We start from the raw sequence: 20807 nt of genomic DNA on the forward strand, positions 1-20807 counted from the left end.
CCCAGTATTGAGCCCTGTGGAACCCCACACACAAGGGGGGCAACGGAAGAAAAATAATCCCCTACGCAAACTGAAAAAGTCCTATCTTTCAAATAGGAAGAGAACCAATTCAGGGCTAAGCCCTGAATACCAATCTGATCCCTAAGACGATCAATGAGAATCCTATGATCAACTGTATCAAATGCAGCTGCAAGATCTAACATCAGTAAGACAACACGGTTCCCAGAGTCAACAGCTCGAAGGATATCATTAGACACTCTCAAAAGAGCCGATTCTGTACTATGACCAACTCTAAAACCTGATTGAAATCTATCGTAAATATTATTCCTAATTAAAAAGTCATTAAGCTGTACGTTCACAATTTTTTCTAGTATCTTAGAAATAAATGGCAATTTTGAGATTGGACGAAAACTACTCATGTCATATGGGTCTAAGATGCGTTTTTTTAAAAGGGGCTGAATAACCGCGTGCTTAAAACTAGCTGGAACAACACCAGATGACAAACTAATATTCATAATAGACAGAATACTTGGGCCAATTGAATCAAGTACGTGCTTAAACAGAGAAGAAGGGAGCACATCACCAGGAGACCTAGTGGGCTTCATGTGAGCAGTTATGTCCTTAAGCTGCTGCAAAGAAACGGGCATGAAACTTGTTAATTTGTTCTGAGGGGCAACAGAAACAATAAAATCATTGCCAACAGATGAAATTTGGGATCTAATTCCATCAACCTTACCAATAAAAAAATTTAAAAACTCTTCACACATGTCAGCAGAAGGACTGAGTGCAGGAGTAGCAGTAGGATGAAGAACAGCATTTACGGTAGAAAAAAGTACTCTAGAATTATTACAGTTTCTGGAGATGATGTCAGAGAAATAATTCGATCTAGCCAATTTAACAGCTCTTTGATACTCGTTCAAACGGGTCTTCAAGATGTCATAAGAGACTTGTAATTTATCTTTAACCCATTTGCGTTCAGCCTTCCTACACTCCTGCCTAAGAGCACGGGTAGAACTGTTCAACCAGGGCTGCGATTTTTCTTTTCTCCCCCTGACTTTGACAGGAGCCACAGCATCTAAAATCTCTAGGCAAGAAGAGTTAAACTGATCGACCAACTCTTCTAAACCCATACAAGGAGAGTATGACTCGGTCAATGAAAATAGAGGAGAAACATTAAAAACAGCTGAAAAACTACTAGCTGTGCATGGATTGAGTATGCGAGCCGAAGCTGAGGCTGAAACAGTATTACCCAATGCAACACAAGGAAAGTTAGTATTTAAAATAACAGTCTTATGGTCAGAGAAAACAGTATCAACAATCTTCACGCTATCAATAGAGAATCCCAAAGATAATACAAGGTCAAGTGTATGACCACGTTCATGAGTTGGACCCGAAACGCATTGCAAAAAATCAAACGACTCTAATAAATTAAGGAATTCTTTAACCAGGGGCTTTAAAGGGCAGCACACATGTATATTAAAATCCCCCAAAATTAAAATATTGTCAAAAGAAGAGACAATACCAGATAAAAATTCAGAAAACTCCTGTATAAAATCCCCATGAGAGTCTGGGGGTCTATAAATCAAAACACATAGCACAGATTTAAAAGAATTCAGCGTAATTAACTGAGATTCAAAAGTGCTAAAAGGCGCAGAAGGTGAAAGTCTACACTTAAACTTGTCCTTAAAAACAACTGCAAGACCCCCGCCACGGCCAACAGACCTAGGGGTACTAAAAAAACTGCAGCCTGGAGGAGAAAGTTCCGAAAGAGAGGTCATTTCACCAGCATTTAGCCAAGTCTGAGTAACAAATAAAAAATCTATTTCATGAGACAGAAAAAGATCGTTCAAGATAAAGGTCTTCTTTGCCAGAGATCTCGAGTTTATCAACGCCATTGTCACTGGAGTGAGAGTAGTATTTGAAGAGGAGGATCGCAGAGAGGAATCATAAAAAGTTACCGGACTCCCGTCACGTAAATAGCGAAGATTCCGATGATTAACTCCTCGAACTGCAGACCGTCGCCTCACGTACGCCCTCCGCGAAGACTGAAACATCAGCGCCGAAGACGGACAGACAGGCACAATGTATGAACGTCTCGAGTTCACAACAACGGCCTCCGCCATCGAAGAAGCTGGTCCGATGACTGGAAACTTCCCGGTCCTCTTCGATCTCACAAGGACTCCAGCACGCTTCCCACGTTTCCTTCGCCGTTTCCTCCACAAGCACAGACATCCCGGCAGGTAACACATTTCCCTCAATGCGACTGGCACAAAATGCGGGTGCAGATGCCAATCATCTCTGGGATCGCTAAATAAACAATCGGGCATAGCTGATCGAATATTTAGTAGCGTCATGCGATCATATACCAGAGGGGAGCAAACAGAGCGCGTGATAAAACAAACAAGAAACATTACAAATAAAAGACAAGGACAGGCTGTGGCAAGCCGGCAAACATCCTGGCGCCATCATTCCAAACTCAAACTCTTAAGTAATACGTTAAAATAATACGTTAAGTAATACGTTAAGTAATACAAAATTAGAAAACTACTGAACACACAACTTTATTATATATAAATACAATATTACAACAAAACAAGTAACAAATAAAACAGCACAGAACATGAAAATCCACCAACAGGTATATGATACAGCCTGTCATTTTTTTTATGTTAGAGTCTTTTTGGATGTCCTCAGCTCAGTGATCTTTTGATTTATAGCTACCCCTAGTTGGCCCCTGGTGGTTCCAGGAAATTTCTGGATCACCGATCACGGTTGTTCAGCTTAGGCTTGCGCCCTTGTCCTTTACGCACTGAAATTCCTCCAGATTCCTTGAATCTTTTAATTATGTTATGCACTGTTGAATGTGAAATATCCAAATCTCTTCCTATCTTTCTTTGAGGAACATTGTTTTTAAACATTTCAATAATTTTCTCACGTATTTGTTGGCAAACTGGCGATCCTCGGCCCATCTTTGCTCCTAAAGGATTAGACCTTTCTTGGATGCTGCTTTTGTACCAAATCATAATTACAGTCACCTGTTGACATCACCTGTTTCAAATCACATCATTATTTAACCATTTTACCTCATTACTAGCCCTAAATTGCTCCTGTCCCAACTTTTTTTTAAATGTGTTGCAGGTCTGAATGACATGAAGTTGACCAGACAAAACATGAAATATTTTGTGTTCATATTGTCTGCAATGAAATACAAGTCAAAGTAAATGTAGAAATCACTTTTTTTGTTTTTTTTGCGTTTTCCATACTGTCCCAACTTTTTCTGATTTGGGGTTGTATATATGTATATAAAAAAAACTTTTTTAATGAAATGTGGATTGTGTAGACTTGTTGAAAGTTCAAGCTGTTCAAATAAGGAAAAGAAGGAATGAATTAATAAGGAAACCATAGTCATATAAAATTTATGTATGTTGTTTAAATAAATGGGCATATATAAATTAAACATAACGGTGACATATATGGTCATAACACAATATTATATAAACAATAGTCATATATATCGTATTAATATATGTCAATATACTAATTTAATATGGAAAATGTATATATGCTATAAACTTATATCAATATATATCTAGAGATATGTATATATGTGATAGCAATATATTGTCTTATATTTAGCATATATGACGGCGTCATTTGTGATATAGGGACATATATGTCATATATTACATTTCCGTATGGGAAGCAACAAACGTAAGGGACTATTATAAATCACACAGTGTGCACCCGTCTTTATTCACAACCCACCCATCTGAGGTGTTGCTGAAGTACATGGTGGCCTTAAAAACTCAAATAAAAGGTACCTGAATTATGTTGTTCAGTAATACGTGACTCCCCAGCACAGTAATAGGCCTACGGGAAATCTTCCTCCTGTGCTTGTTCCCTGAAGACAGCTGTCACATGTCTGTCTTGTTTAGCACATGGTATTTTGTTTTATTTCTGTGCCATGTGTGTTCCTGTCCTCAGTCTTGACCCCACCCCTCTTGTTATCTGATTATTTATTCATTTTCCCCACCTGTTGTTTCCCAATTACCTGCCTTGTTTGTTCCCTATTTAGTCTCCTTGCGTTTTTTCTGTCCTGTGCTGGTCCGTTTGTTGTTTGTTGGATGTCATCTGCTCCTTGTCATGGTTCCTGTGTTCCTCTCCTTATGTTTAAGTGTATATTCCTCCTTGTGGGTTTTTGTTTTGTGTTTATGTTTATTTTGCTAATAAAACCACTCTTCTCGCATTTGAGTCTCCGCTCTCATTTCTACCCTGACAACAGCGAACTCTTGATGTTCACGTTAACCTGGGTACTTACCAGATCAATAAACCGCAAATGAAGCTAGTGTCTTCAGCCTTTAGGTCTTTCACCAGTCATATTTAGAATAACTTCAAACACAGTCTGTATTAGCGATCAATGCCACTAAAGAATGATGATTGACACAATTTCCAGCCCAAAAGCTCTCAAAAACCCACCCAAATCATTCACTGTCAAAAGATTGTGATAGAATTCTAATGTCATGACAACCAAGGTGTAACAGTACCATTCACCTCATTAAAGGGGTGATGAATTGAGAAATCAACTTTCCCTTGAGCCTTTCCCTTCGCTTAATTTCACCGCAGAATCGATTGTAAACGAGATACAGGTCGAGACTGGATTTGCAGACACATTGAGATTAAAACACAATGCTGTGCTTCTATAGTGGATCTGACAGGAACGGTGCAACACACACTTATGTGAGTAAAACATGTTTTTATATGTGATAGTATTGCATTGTTACAGATCGTTTAATATTGATTACATACCTTAGCACGCGGTCACAGGCTGGAGAATCCTCTATTTGAAGTGTTATTGCTTAATTCGTGATCATACTCGGACTTGTAACGTTATGGGCCAGGGCTCGGACTCGACTTTTTTAAAAGCCCAATGTCCCCGGGGCTATGTGTTTTTCAGCCTACCGACGGGCTATCTTAACCCTTAATCGTCCCTCAAGTAGGGTTTACGTTTGAGTCCCTTGGGGTCAGATAGACCCCAAACTTTTACAGAGCGATTGCATAAGGAAATATACATTTTTTACATGGAAAACTATATATCATTTTTTTTATTTACTTCTCAGCTATACATTTATGCTGTGTTTTTGTGGGTATTTGGTAGTTTTTGACCTATTTACTGCACAAATACTTAACTATGTCATAAATTGGCTCATTAAAAAAAATTTTTTTATGAAAAAAATCACTTGAATGATGATCTTAATGAAATATAAATAGTTTTTGGACATTGCTCTATGTGTTAGGGATAGAATACTGCCATCTGTAGGTTTGTGGAAAAACTTTAGGAATTATAGTTAAAGAGAGAGAGAGTGCAATGACCACATTATCCACTAGAGGTCCATAGGGAAGTTATGCAAAAGTTAAGCTGCCTTTCATCTTTCTTTTATTTGCCCTTTTCCTCTAGCCTGGCGTGGCCATACTCAATTCTAGTCAGAATATGAGTCTGGTACCGCTCCATTGAGCTTTGATTATGGGGCGTGTTTCAACCGAGCCAGGAAAGACCTCAATTGGATAGACCCACAACCAATCAGAGCAACGGAGCGACGCGTAACGTTAGTTGTCAAATGTCAACAGAACTCAACTGCACTGTGTTGCCAAGTCCGTGTTTTTCTCCATGTCCGCGGGTTGAAGCGACCCCAATTATGTGATTATATAAACCCAGGAATGCGAATTTTAGCAGGCAACCTTGCCAAAATAACATATTTTGCCAACCAAACGCCATTTTTTTTCCGGAGAACCCCCCGGAAAGTTATTGTTTTGGGCTATAGTTTTGAGTAGCAATTGTGCGCGACATTGCAAAAACACTTGGAAACCCTGTCTGCACGCACGCTGGATTAAGTAACGTTACAAGAAAAAGATGAGTGTAAACGATCTTTGCCAGTAATAAAATAATTTAAGGATACACAGAGTACTTACCAACACGATCATCGTTTCTGAGAGAAATAGTGAAGGTGAACGCATATACGAACAAGTTCTCCGTTTAGGATGAGAGCAAATTCAACCCAAGAGCCTTCGATGACGTGGATGATTACGTTACTGTTGATCATCTGTCCATCATCGTCTAAAGCCCGCCCTGACAATTTCATTGGTCCGAACAGTTTGTGTTCGGGCATAATTCCTCCTCTATGGAGCGAGTCCAGACCGAATTGCCCGAGCAAAAAAAATTGTGGGCGGGGCTAAATTCGGCTGGCATCCAGGCTACTTTTCCCTCTCTTTCTCATGATTGTTCCATGTTGCATTTGTGCTCTAGTATTTGTCCTTCATTTATGTATGGATTTTTTTCAGATTTATGCCAGTTTTGTTGATTTTATTTGCCAGTTTCTATAAAAATGCTCTCTGTTGCAGTCACACACATGTGTGTGTTTGTGTGTGTGTGTGTGTATGAGACAGAAAGTTCATTCCACTTTGTGTTTATGCTCTAGGACCAGATCTTGATATAAATGTAGACATTTTCAGATTTATACTGGATTTAGTTGATTTTTTTTTTACAAACAAAGTGAAAAAAAAAGCATTTTTTACATTTTCCCATTCATTGCCAAAATCTAAAAAATGCTCCAGACACCTGTGTTTGTGTGTGTGTGTGTTTGTGTTTGTGTGTGTGTGTGTGTGTGTGTGTGTGTGTGAGTGAACATGCTTGTTCCATATTGCATTTGTGCTCTAGTACAAGTGCAGTTCATTATTAGTTAATGTTAACTGATGTAGTTAACTAATGAAGCTTATTGTAAAGAGTTACCGAAATAACATTCCTTTCTTGTGCGCGCGCACGTGTGTGTGTGTGTGTGTGTGTGTGTGTATGTGTGTACGGTTTGCGGTTATATTCACTGATCGGGTGACAACATTCCAATCAATCGCTAGTGGATGAGAGATGAATCTTTGTGTTTGTTTGTCCTGTGAGCGTTTCCCCACACACTTTCAAAACAATTCCCACATGTACTGAGGGGAGCCGAAGCTCATTAAATATGCAAATCTTGTCCAATCCTAGCCGTGGGCGTTTACTTGCAAGTCTTCAGTGCGGCACGCCCATCAAAACGTTTCTGTGTACGAGCGTTTCTTCAGAGAGCCTCAAAACCAAGGCAGAAAACAGCCTATTACTTATTCACTATGATGTTTCTGAATGTAAAAACCATGCAAACGTCATAAGTTGACCTCAGACAACAGTATAAAAAGAGCCAGTTCATGACACCTTTAAAAATAAATAATTGTAATGATTTGGTGGTGTAAACACAGCATTCAGCAGAAGGAGTGAGGATCCAAATGCAGTTTATTTAAGTATAATCCAAAAGTCATAGTCCATGCCAGGCACAGAGTCTAAGCACATAATTGTCCAAAATGTATTGGTATGCTGAAGCATTAAGAGTTCCTTTCACTGGAACTAAGGAGCCAAGCCCAACCCCTGAAATACAACCCACATCATAATCCCCGCTCCACCAAACTTTACACTTGGCACAGTGCAGTCAGGCAAGTCTCGTTCTCCTGGCAACCGCCAAACCCAGACTCGTCCTTGGGATTGTCAGACAGAGAGGCCTAAATGTAAAATAGCAGTGCAGTGTTCACTGTATACATTAAATATAGATTCATCTTTGTTAAAGCTGTGTTTTGTTGTTTGATCTGAAACACGACTGAACTGTGATATTTATATGGTTGTGACCCCAGTCACAGTTTCATCGTCAATCTCCTTTAACATCATGAGAATCAACAAGCTCCTGTTCAATTTCAAGATCTAACTTTTAACTGAATAGCTAGTTTTAAATCATCCGAATTTACACCATTAAGTGAGCGCAGATCGTAACAAAACATTTATAAATAAAGTTTTGAACATAATTTAATAATGTAAAGCTTTATACGTGGCACACTGCTGAAACTGTTAAAATATACAATGTCTGTTTTCCTCCAGGAGGCTCTCAACATAATAAATGTAATAAAATATAGAGCGACTCTTGAACATCAGAGTGAGAAAACTTTATTGTTGAAGGCAAGCAAATACATATGACAGATATACAGCAGTAAAGTGGGTCTCTATATGATTTTTTTTTGTATCGGAGAGAAATATAATCAAAGCCTTACAAATACGATTTAAAAAAAAAAAACAATTCTGTGACTGAAAGAGCAGGCGTTGTCATGGAAATTATTTTATTTTCAAAGTAATTAGGATTCAGAGAAGTATTGAAAGGTTTAACAATTCTTTATTTTTTGCAAGAAAGGTGTAGCCTGGTTTTACCAGACTCTCGTACATTTCATTTGTACATAGAGTCTGGCCACTCTCCATTGACAAGCGTTTACTTCCTTGAAGGCGGGCACTCTGTTGAAGTTTAAAACTATTGGATCTGCCAAGAGTCACTCTTGATCTGCCTAACCAATCACTAACGTTTGTTCGTGACGTATGTCACGCGCCGTTCGCCTTTGATTCTCACGTTAACTGTGCACACCACCTCAGTGTCAGTGATAAAACCTCGTGCATTCGGATTGTGATTTATTCACGGTGGCGAGGAGAGTTTTGTGATCGGAACTCGCTGCTCTCGTGGTGCATATCTCGTGCAATCATAACATGATTGTATGCTGTCAATAAAATGTAATATGCTTGGTATGATAAGAATAAATACTGCCGTGAATAACAGCCCAATTCAAATGTTTACGTGCTTTTCTTCTTTTATTTTTTGAGCGGTGATGAAATATTTTGCTCTTGTAAACACTTGCCAGTATTTAAAGAAATACAAGTCTAGAAATGCAAATTACAGCTCACACAACCGCACAGTGCTCTGCAGGGGTCTATAAAGGATATAAACAGTGAGTTTTGAAGTGATATATTCTTGAAAACTCAGAGATGTGGATTCGGACAGCAATTACATTACCACACGACCTTGGTGTTAGTCAAAAGCAGTCGATAATTCAGCCTGGGTTTTTCTCGCGGGTGGTGGGAGACAGACGGCTTCAGCAACTCCTTCACCACTAACGGAGTGAGCTGGAAAAGACTTTTCCCGGACCACAACATCAGCAGTACAGCAGTGTTTGTTCTTGCTCCGTGTAACGGGAGTTCGTTTGTTCAGGGAAGAAGGAGGCGGGAACCGGCGAACGTTTAACAACTTTTAATCAAATAATAAACACAAAATGAAAAGTAAAAGCGGCAGCCCCTCACGGACGACTGCCGCGCACAAACATAACAAAACGCATCTTAAAATCCAGGCCTGGTCCTCTCTCGTCCTTCACCGGTGTCGCTCGTCCTTTAATGCCTCCGTGCTCCCTCATGAGAGGACTCGAGACCGGTGTGTCTCAATCACGCACACCGGTCTCGCTCGCTCGTCCACCTCGCTACACTCCGGTTTTAACTTCTGGACATTCGTCAGCGCTGCCACACACTCGCATCTTTCAACGCCGCCATTACTGAACTACAACTCAAACTAGCGCACGACATCAACGTCATCGCTCTCAGCCACTCCCTCTGTTCGCTGATTGGACCGGTAAAAAATTGTTCGGGGGAAAACCTAAGCATACACCGCAGTCCCAGACGTAGTACTGAAGGAAAATGAAAATTGAGCGGAAGTACGTAGGAGGACGGAGCCAGGCTAAGAAAGGTGTTCATCACTCTGAGCTTTCAGAGAGCGAAGGTAAACTTCCCCTCTGTGTCTGAAAGCTTTATACCCCCCCACCCTCACGCACACAAGCTGTTTCTTTTGCAGCTTGCACACGGAGGGTTCACAAACACAAACATAGCATGTCATATTCCTTAATATAAATACACTCTGTATCTGCCTGTTGCCGGGCAGAAGTTTCCTCTTTTACAGTTTCTCTGAACTAGACCCTTTTTCCTGTTATCTAGTTTCGGCGAAACCAAGCAGAACAACGTTCTCTGAAGTTTATTTTAATAATGCATCAAACCAAGCAGAACTTAATATTCTCTGAAGCTTTACTTAATAAAGCATTGGTTTCTGAAAATTATTTGTTAAAGCATGCATTAAAATCTCCATAAATTTAAATTTCCATAAAAGTGCTCAAATAATCATCAGTATTTATCATGACAAAAACACACTTGAAGAACCTTTAAAGTTCAGCGTTCTGCTTTAGATTTCAATACTTCCTGAAAAGATGAATACATAAAGACGCATTATTAAAACTCACAAATATAAATGAAAAATCAGTTTGTGAGAAATGACATCATCAATCATGTACCTGATGTGTGAATATGAGCTTGATCTCGTTCAGCTCTTCTAGATCTGATGTCATAAACCAGAAAAATGACAGTAGCCACGCCCACCAGAGCAGCGAGGACCAATCGGATCAGAGCTTCAGTGGGACCACAGCAGTGGACTGAGGAATAAAAACATCAAACTGAGATCAGCTCAGTCAATAAACGCTAATATCAGCGCTGACATCAACTAATATCAGCTGTGCTGCCGTACCTGCACATGTGGGACAGAGTTGAGTGATGTCCAGATGTTGAGTCTGGTGGCTGATGGGATTGTTCAGCACACAGCTGTAGGTGTTTTTATCCTGATATTCCACCTCCAGAGGTAGAGAGAGACTGATGCTGAGATCAGACGCACTGATGCTGGACAATAAACTGTTTCCTTTGTACCAGGAGAGAGTCACATGACTCACATTCACAGCTGAACACACCAATGAACAATATGATGATGATGATGATGATGATGAAGAAGAACATTGAGAAGAGTTACTGCTGATGACAGGAACAGGAAACAGACGAGCTGGAAAACATCAGAGAATAAAGAGAAATGAGGATGATGAAGATATTCAAGCAGACGAGGAAGAAACAACGAGAGGAACCAAGACAGCATTTAAAACTCTGATAGAGAAAGTTAAATATAAACCTGATGTTAATGGTAATTTTAACTAATTAGTCATGATGAGATACTTCTTTATATCTAAATGTAAAAAATAAAAAAGATGAAACTGATATTTAACTCACCAATGACATTGAGATATAAAAAAACAATCATGCTGTTGCTCCGTAGTTTATAATATCCTTCATGTTCAGTTCTGATGTTTGTGATGGTCAGAGATCCAGTTTGTTTGTCCAGCTTCAGTCTGTCTCTGAATCTCCCATCAAGAACATCATCATATACAGTGAAGCTGTCGGCCGTTACATTGATTACAGCGATTAAAGTGTATCCAAAACTCCACTGAATCCAGTCACCATCCTTCAGTTCAGTGCGACCAGAGTCTAGAGCGACTGAATCTCCCTTCGTCACTGATCTTTCCTCTGTATAATCAAACACAACTGGAGAACAAGCAGAAACAACATTTGAAATTAATATCATCATTAAACAACAGAAGCAAGTTTGGATTAATAATTGTATCTTTGTGCTGATTAAAATATAAAACAGGAGAAACTGATATTTAACTCACCAAAGACAGTGAGATAGAAGTTCTTGAAACTCTTTCTCACTCTGTTGATCTGTAGTTTATAATATCCTTCATGTTCAGTTCTGGTGTTTGTGATGGTCAGAGATCCAGTTTGTTTGTCCAGCTTCAGTCTGTCTCTGAATCTCCCATCAAGAACATCATCATATACAGTGAAGCTGTCGGCCCGTTTATTGATTACAGCGATTAAAGTGTCTTCTTTATATCGGAACCTCCACTGAATCACATCATCATCCTTCACTTCAGTGAGATCAGAGTCTAGAGTGACTGAATCTCCCTTGTTTACTGACACTGGGTGAACAGGATCACTACCAAACACACCTGAATTTTTTTTTCACAGATTAAAGCATTAAAATCACTTGATGTTGGTTTGACGAAGCTTTACTAAAATACTTTATTCATTTAAATGTGAAATTAATAATATTCTGCAGCAAAATAATTAGGTAAATAGGTAGATAATTTACTATATCTCTTTACATAAATACTATTTTCTACTTAAAACTATCATTTCGATATTTTTACTAACCCAAATAATGACTCATCCGCTAGGTTGCACGTGGGGGTGGGGTGGGGGGAGGGGGGGGGGGGGGGGTTGCGCTCTTTTATTTTAATATATCTCTTTACATAAATACTATTTTCTACATAAAAAAAATAATAATTTCATTATTTTACTAGCCCAGTGTTTTGTATGTGAATGCTGTTTCACGGGAATATTACCACAGGAGTGAAGCACAAAGCTTTGTTTAGCTTAGAAAGGAAATAATGGTCAGAGAGCACTTTTTCATTCTGTTTTGCGATCTGGTCACTCGATTTTCCGTGAATTTTAACAATAGGCCTAGTCCATTTTATCCCAATGGACATTGACATCTCGTTTCTTTTCCCAAATCTTCACTCACGTCGCACCCATTTTCGCAGGGGATTATAAACGTTTCTTCCTTTCGTTTGCTTATCATTAAGTCTATTATAACTATTCACATCCTTTACTGTGGTAAAGTATAAAAAACACTGTGGGACGAATACCTTTTTACTTAAAATTTTAAAAAAGAAAAGTTTGTTCTTGTTATTAAACTTGGTAAGGTGCGTCAAGTTTAGTTTATTTTGAATAGCGTATTTCACACACACACACACACACACACCGGTGATTTTAGTTCCCTTTCGTTCAGTCACTACGACGTAACGTTAGTGACTAACTAATGGGGGTTTCGCCTAGAAGCCAATCATCTTCAAGATCTTAGAAAATGCCTAATGGCAGAGCCAATGCCATGGGCATGCGGAATTTGCATACGTAACTCCGCCCCACTGTGTGGGTATATAAGGAAGTACGTGGGCAATATCGCATTATGTTTCTACATCGGAGCCAAGAGCATCTCTTCACTCCTACAAGCCTGAATTCGGAACTCCTCTCTTCAGTCTTCGAGACGAGCGGTTCTCCAGGGTGTTGGTGTGACGGCGCGTTCCAGCGATCTCACATTGCCTGCCTGCTGATCTGTGCAGTGATCTGCAACAGCTGTGTGTGTGTTTCCCTGGGCGCTTCGGCACTCTGCAGAGCTTTCCTCAGGCATTGGGCCCCGCCCCCAATGCCTTTCGCTCCCGAGGTGCATGAGGAGATCACGCGGTCCCGGAAGTCCCTGTGCTTCCCGCGACCGTTTGGTGGCCTTCTCTGCCCTTGATGGGGCCCTAGTGGGGGGCCCTTGATCTCTGCCAGTGGGGCCCCCCCCACCCACTGTTGAACTCTCTGTTGCGCACTACGGTGTCCACAGAGGCCTTTGACGTGGCGTGGCTGTCCCTCCCAAAGCCTGTGGGCTCATCTACTTCGGTGCCGTGGTCCTGCAGAGCTATGGGGCAGGCCGCCGCCCCTTTGCACATGCACAAGGGTGGAGCCGACCCAGGGCTCTTCTCTGAGCTGCGTGCCGCCACTGATCCCGCCCTCTGGGCGTTGAAGGTGGCCACACGCTCCCTCCCTCACACGCTCCAGCTGTGGTCTGGGAGAAACACCTGGCCTTACCTGGTGATGTGGTTGAGTGAGCACGCCTCCTCAACTCACCCATATCCCAGGCTGGCCTCTTCGGCGGCGCGGCTGAGAACTGCGCCCAACGGTTCTCGGCCGCCCTAGAGCAGACTTAGGGCTGTAACACGTACTGCCTGGCAGCACCCAGCCGCCGGCTCAGTCGCCTCAGTCCACTCGCCACCGAGGGCACCCTCCCTCCTCCCGCCCGGCCCCAGCAGCAGCCTTCACCTGGGCCGCACCATGGAGGTGGTTGCAGGATGACGCCCAGTCTGCTCCCCAGCCTGGTTAAACGCCAGGCTGGAGGCGGACAACTCAGAGATGGGTCCCAGTTCTTTCCAGGGGATGGTAGCAGGGCCTCTCCTTCCCCCGGTGGAGGGCCGGGGGAAAATCCTTCTGCTGCTGGCCCCCGAGCTGGCGGCACTTGGAAAGAACTGGTTTCCCCATCTCTGAGGTCCCAGAGACCGGTGATGGAAGTGTGTGCCGCCCCCCGGGCCGTGCCGCTCTCGTCCCTCTTTGTTGCCAGCCTCCTCTCAGAGCAGACCCCAGTGGAACGTGCGTCCTTCCCTGGTCTCCTCTGTCAGGACGCAGCTGCTGACTGTGCCCCCACACCGGGACGCTACGCCTCCCACGTCTGGGCCAGTCACGCTGCCTCGCTGCCCCACCCGGGGTACGTCTGTGGTGCGAGTGACCCCGCTGGTCAGTTCCTGGGACCCCCAGTCGGTCCAGCTGATTTGGGAACAGTTCGGTGACGCACAGGTTGATCTGTTGCCTCCCACGACTCTTCCCTCTGCTGCCTGTTTTATTCCCCGTCCGATGCTCGGCACGGATGCACTGGCGCACAGCTGACCGCAGCGCATGCGCGAGAATATGACGCAGATCCGGCGTTCGGACAGATGACCCAGAAGTGATTTGTTTACAATCAGAGGAAGACGCGCGTATCTCAGCTGTTGGATTCTACATTGATCGTGCTTTAGGTCTCGGCGTAGTGCTCAAAATGGGGTTAGAGTGTGCATTTCATGGATTCTCGAACCCCGGCGCTACGTCATATTCTCGCGCATGCGTCGTGGAGGCACACACGGAAGGCAATAACAAGCTGGATAAAGGTGTTATTTTGATTTTGTTTTGCGCACAAAAACTATTGTCGTCGCATCGTAAGATTATTGTAGAGTCACTGTGGTGAGATGGACTTTGTAACGACATTTTAAGTGCCTTTTATCGGTCTTGGGAGTATAAGTGTACTGAATGCCAATGGAGGCCTATATGAAGCCTTTCTCAGCCATCAGCTTTCAACAAAAATATCTTCATTTGTGTTCCGAATATGAACGGAGGTCTTATGGGTCTCGAACGACATAAGGGTGAGTAATTAATGACAGAATTTTCATTTTTGGGTGAACTAACCCTTTAAAGTTTACGTGCCCGCAATATCTGCCCACCTCGACCTCTTGTGGGGACAAAAAGGTAAGTCAGCACGACCTGGTCATTCAGTTCCTGAGGGGAGCGAGGAGACTAAATCCGCCTCGTTCTCCCCTCGTACCCTCTGGGGACCTCTCAGTAGTTTTAGATGCTCTGCAGAGGTCCCCCTTTGAGCCTTTGCGGTCATTCGATATTAAGTTCTTGTCTATGAAGACAGCGCTACTGACCGCATTGGCCTCCATCAAGAGGGTAGGGGACCTGCAAGCATTTTCGGTTGACGAAGCGTGACTGGAATTCGGGCCGGGTAACTCTCTCGTGATCCTGAGACCCCGGCTCAGATATGTGCCCAAGGTTCCCACCACTCCGTTCAGAGATCAGGCGGTGAACCTGCAAGCGCTGCCTTTGGAATAGGCAGACCCAGCCTTGGCACTGCTCTGTCCAGTACGCGCTCTCCGCGCTAACGTAGACAGGACGCAGTGTTCAGTTTTGGCTTACCATCAGCAAGGTCGACCGTGTCCCCTTGGGGTTAGGGCCCACTCCACCTGGAGTGTGGCCTCCTCTTGGGCTCTAGCGCACGGCGCCTCGCTAACAGACATCTGCAAAGCTGCAGGCTGGGTGACACCTACACATTCGCCAGATTCTACAATCTCCGAGTGGAGTCAGTGTCCGACTATGTACTCGCCTCTACTAGTGGCCGGTAATGGACCAGGCTCAGGTGTCTTCGCTTGCTCGCCATTCCACTCCACGGACTGGATACGTGCCATTATTTTCCTCAGGTGAGCCTCCCGAAAGCCCTGAGTTCCTCCAGCACTGTCTTACGCTGACACCAGTTCAGTCTGCCCTCTCTTGAGCCCAGACCCTCGTGTTCAGCCAGGTGCCCCGTGTGCATGGTTCCCCTCCGGCGACCCCCACACGTGTATTTCCACCGTAAGCCTCCTCTGTGAGCAGGTGTCTTTCCCTTGGCGTGTCCCCGCCACCCCTGGGGTTAAAAATCCACCTTCGGCTGGTACCCCAGAGTTTTCCCATATGCAGCCCTTAGCGGGTCATATGTGTTCTCTCTAAGTCCTCCCTACGGGTTGGCATCTTGGCATTTCCTCACTGGAATATCCATCCCAGTGTACCTTGGTATTCCTGTGATAAGTGGGAGTCCTTCGTCCGTACTAGTCTTACGACAGGGCACTCGCACTTACGCAGGGCACTGGAAGACAGCTGAGTGGCGTGATTATATTGGGACCCCCATTCCTTAGTCACTAACGTTATGTCATAGTGACTGAACGAAAGGAAACGTCTCGGTTACGGATGTAACCCTCGTTCCCTGAGGAGGGAACGGAGACGTAACGTCCCTTTGCCACATCCGCTTTACTGCTGGAACGGCCGGGAGTTCAGTCTTGGCTCCTCAGCAGGTAACATAATGCGATATTGCCCACGTACTTCCTTATATACCCACACGGTGGGGCAGAGTTACGTATGCAAATTCCGCATGCCCATGGCATTGGCTCTGCCATTGGGCGTTTTCTAAGATCTCGAAGATGATTGGCTTCTAGGCGAAACCCCCATTCGTTAGTCACTAACATTACGTCTCCATTCCCTCCTCAGGGAACAAGGGTTACATCCGTAACGAGACGTTTTTTTTTCTCTGGCAGTGAATAATCAAACATTGCCTAAATGTCTTGACCCTGTGTAAGATAAAATCCACTCTTCAGACCTTTTACAACAAGTGTTGCTTTGCAACATCAGGAGAAAACATGAAGACGAAGATATTCGAAAAGTTGAAAAAAGGAAAATCCAAGGCACTCTTCTTCAAAATTATTTTTCTATTATGAAATAGCCAGTAAAATAAAGGCTTTTTAATATTTTGAAGAAGAGTACCTTGGATTTTCCTTTTTACCACATTCATTTGAATTCCCAACCCCAAAGAGCACCTTCATACGGGTTATTGAACTCCCTGAGCACCCTGGACTTCTTTGCCTTTTCAATATTCAAAAAGGTGTCTATCCAGCTCGTGTCCCACATTCCTCTCAAAGCGCAGAGCGGTATATGACGCATCTTTGCGGGGAAATAGTATGAATCAAATATTTTTCTAACTAATATTTAATTTTCCTATATTCCTGAGGTTACCATTATTTACTGAAAATCGTTTAAATGTTTTATAGGCTGTAGTGTGTTGTTTCACTGACGGAAGTGCTAAAATAAACACGCATGCTTATGGATGTTTCAGCCTCAAATTATTTCAAAATGTAGGCTATATATATCTGGCATAGACTACAGTATTTAAAATAGCATTTATATGCATTAGTTACATTCTCAATTTAATTTACAGTGCAATCCCTGCTAAGTTTTTAGTTTAACTAATACTATAGAAGAGGATTAGTGTGTGTCGCACTCACAATAGACTCGCAACGGGGTGTGGCATCACGATGGTGGTGCTCCATCGTGATATCGGTCAGCCATCACGATGGACGATGATATCATAGTTATAGTAATAATAGATAAATGAAATGTGCACTAAACATGATTCCCAATCATTTATATTAATGATTTCTAGTATTTGTACAGGCTTTACATTTTTATTTCAATGTTGTAATTAGTAATTCATTTAATTTTATATTTGAAGCAGATTTGTTTTGTGACAGCATTAATTAAAGTTTCTTAAGGGTCAAGATCAAGTTTTCTGCATCACGCCATCCCATAATATCTTTCACCACTCAAATTAATGCACGGCTCAGGTTAACTGTACAACATGTGTGTAAAACTGCAATAAATGATTCCATCACAAATAATATCTCAATCAAGTGGCTGTGTCTATATTATAGACTACACAACATTATAATATTATTTAAAAATTAAATGTTATATTATTATTATTATTATTTAGAATAGTATTATTGCCCCTGGTTCAGTAAGGAACTCTTGTAATAAAGTAGCAGTGACTGGGACAGATTTTAAGTATCAACACCGCTTAAAAAGATGCAATCTAATCCTGTTTACATGAAATAAGCTGCTCGCGAGTAGGCTTAAGTTTACCAAACAATCCAAGATCATGCCAAATCGTCAACAATCAAATCCAGCTAACTGAGTTAGCGACGTACGAAGAACAAGCCCCTGGTTTAGTTTTCTCTCTGTTTCCACTGGCCTGTGTTCTCTATCATTAGTTCATTAATCCCAGACCTGTTTCTATTCTTCCCATGATCTCCCTGTTATTTAAACCCTGAGTTCTGTTCAGTTCATCGTCCAGTATCGTCTGCATTACGTGCTTGTGTTTCTCCCCATGATTCTCCTGTGTATTGTGTGGATTATTAGAGTAAAGACTGATCTTTGAGTTATTTCCTGAGTCGTGCGCTTCTCTACAGCCACCGTCGCTCACACTAACAGTGAATGTTAATCTTCTCAAACTCATTTAACCAGTAATTTATCACATGATCCCAGAACAGAAACAATTGAAGCCATAAAAACACATTAAAAACTCACCAGCCAGATGCCACAAACAGAGCAAAACAGGGTGAAACATCTTCAACGGTTTCAGTCCACAAATATGAAGACAAACTCTTAAGAACTGGTTCAGTAGTTAAATGACAGACGTGCTGATGTGAAGCTGCTCTGTAGTAAAGTGAAGTGAAACTCCACCGTCAGCTGAAATATCTGTCTATACGTGTTAATGGGGGTGTGACCATCTAGCTCTTTTTAGCTGATTAATTCACACCCTCTGAACATTGACACTTTGAGCTCCAGTCTCCTCAACTTCTGTAAGTCAAAGGTGTCATCAGGGCAGAGTGAGATTTTGGGGACGGCGGTTCTGATCTGAAAAATGACAATTCGCACAAATAAAATCATTTAATTCAGCATTTCTTAGTGTGGGTGTGTGTGTGTGTGTGTGTGTGTGTGAGTGTGAGAGAGAGAAATGTCAAAACCTAGGCTATTTCATTATATTTTATCCAGATAATGCATAGTAGGCTATTATTGCAATTGTCTATTTCAAAGATGTCAGAGAGGAGGCAAATGGCAAAATAATATTTCATAATAATTTTGAATATTTCGTTTTTTCTTTCCTTTTTCTTTCCTTCTGAATTCAGTGCCTGTTCACGTGCTTGTCATTTACTTGTCCAAGTGAAACATTTGCTTGTCCAGAAAAAAATATTTTTTTTGTGTGTGTGTGTGTGTGTGTGTGTATGTGTTGTAAATATAATTTATTCTGAAGCAATATTCTCACCATTGTTCAATCAGCTTTGACATATTTAAATCTGCCCTTTTATCTGCATAAAAGGGCATTTTTCCATAATCTTATTAAATATAGACTATGCTTCAGCTTTCATTTTATATTCTTAAATTTGATAGATTAAACTAGAATAAGACACTACTCTGTGCTCAAAGTGATGCTCGGAGCTCCAGTGGTTTTAAACAAGGATGATGGTGAACAATTCCAGGATATGCTTTTTTTTCATTGGTTGTTGCGTTAAATCTTACCCAGATACAATAGTGCTATTATTGGCTGAACTCCAGGGGAGACGCGCTTGATTCCTGCCCGGTTCCATAGAGAGAGCGGTGCGGCCAGATAAATTGTTGGCGCTGCGGCATATTAAATATATGATAAATAGTTTTTCTGCGTGAGAAATACAATGTGTGGCGGGAGTGCGTGACAAAAGACAGAAATGAGTGACTGTCACGCTCAATGCGTGACACTTGGGAGCCCTGTGTCATTTTCAACAGAAATAAACTGACCCATAACATGTTAAAATGGAGAGTCTAGTTGTGCTCGACAGACACCTACAGCTCACCTTCACAGACATGAAGGACATGAATGAGGCAATCCTCCTGAATGCTCCTGTGTCTTAATTTATAAGATTACAGAATAGATTAATTTAAGTCAATATAACCTAAAAACCTTAATGTCAATCCCTGAATAATGCTTTTGTTCCCCAGTTATGAATGTGCTTGTTTAGATATGTAGCGCCCCCTTCCTGTCATTCTTTGAATCATGTAGGACAGCACGCCCTGTTCATTAAATATATGCCTACAGAAATGTTGAAGTCAGGTCCCTCTAATGTAACTAAATAAAACACATACACACATAAGATTAACTTGTTAAGAATTAAAGTAGGGATGCTCCGATCAGGATTTTTGCTGCCGATACCGAGTACCGATTTCTTGTCATGGTGATCGGCCGATACCGATCCCGATTCCAATGCTTCACTGATTTGTAAGCTCTCTGATCACTGTTAACCTTTTTTTCAGATTATTATATTTTTGTTAAATTTTTAATGGTAATTATGTACTGTAATGTAACTTGTTTTAACAGGGTACTAAATAATCACAAATGATTCATTATACTGTGAACATTTTAATATGCCTTTTAAATGGGGTTTCTGCATAACACTATGCATATCAGGATACTTAATAGGGCTGTATTTTCTACGTATTTATTTTAATAATTTTTTCCCATCCTGCCCAATGATGTCCTAAAAACAATGTTGATATAGAAGGCTATAAACAAATACAGTGAATGTAATGTAGGCATGTATTAATAATTTAGTTTTTTAATTAACTGAACTAAAAATGAAAATAAAAACAAAAGCATATTAGCCTATATTTGATTACCCAATTATAATGGTCACTTCCATAAAAATATACATACTTGTAGGTTTAAAATTCTACATATGGTACATTTATTGTCCAACAACAAATATTTTAGAAATATGTATACTTTAGTCAGAATAATTCCGTTCCTATCCTATATAGCTCTCCGTCTGTTTGGCGCGGATCAGTGTTGCCAAGTCCGCAATTTTCACACGGAATTGGGCTACTTCAACACTGTTGCCGCGGGCTGTTTTTCATGTCCGCGGGTTGAAGAGACCCCAATTACGTGATATTTAGCCCCTGGAATGTGAATTTTAGTAGGCAACTATGCCAAAAAAACACATATTTTACCCCCCAAATGCCCGGCGGGTTTTGTTGTGAAACCTGG

The 20807-nt window shown here is 41.7% G+C and overlaps 1 protein-coding gene across 1 annotated transcript; it reads right to left on the reverse strand.

Moving 5' to 3' along the window:
* Positions 1-7993: 7993 nt before the first annotated feature.
* Positions 7994-18457, reverse strand: LOC307120252 (uncharacterized protein). The gene is made up of 6 exons (XM_079807180.1): positions 18317-18457; positions 11413-11748; positions 10973-11284; positions 10446-10751; positions 10216-10353; positions 7994-10123 (listed from the first exon to the last, which is right to left on the reverse strand). The coding sequence occupies exons 1-6, from the start codon at positions 18354-18356 to the stop codon at positions 10107-10109; spliced, it is 1149 nt and encodes a 382-aa protein (XP_079663306.1). The 5' UTR covers positions 18357-18457; the 3' UTR covers positions 7994-10106.
* Positions 18458-20807: the final 2350 nt, after the last annotated feature.

Source organism: Gobio gobio, assembly GCF_949357685.1.
Source record: "Gobio gobio genome assembly, chromosome: 24".
In the NCBI taxonomy this organism is placed as follows: domain Eukaryota; kingdom Metazoa; phylum Chordata; class Actinopteri; order Cypriniformes; family Gobionidae; genus Gobio; species Gobio gobio.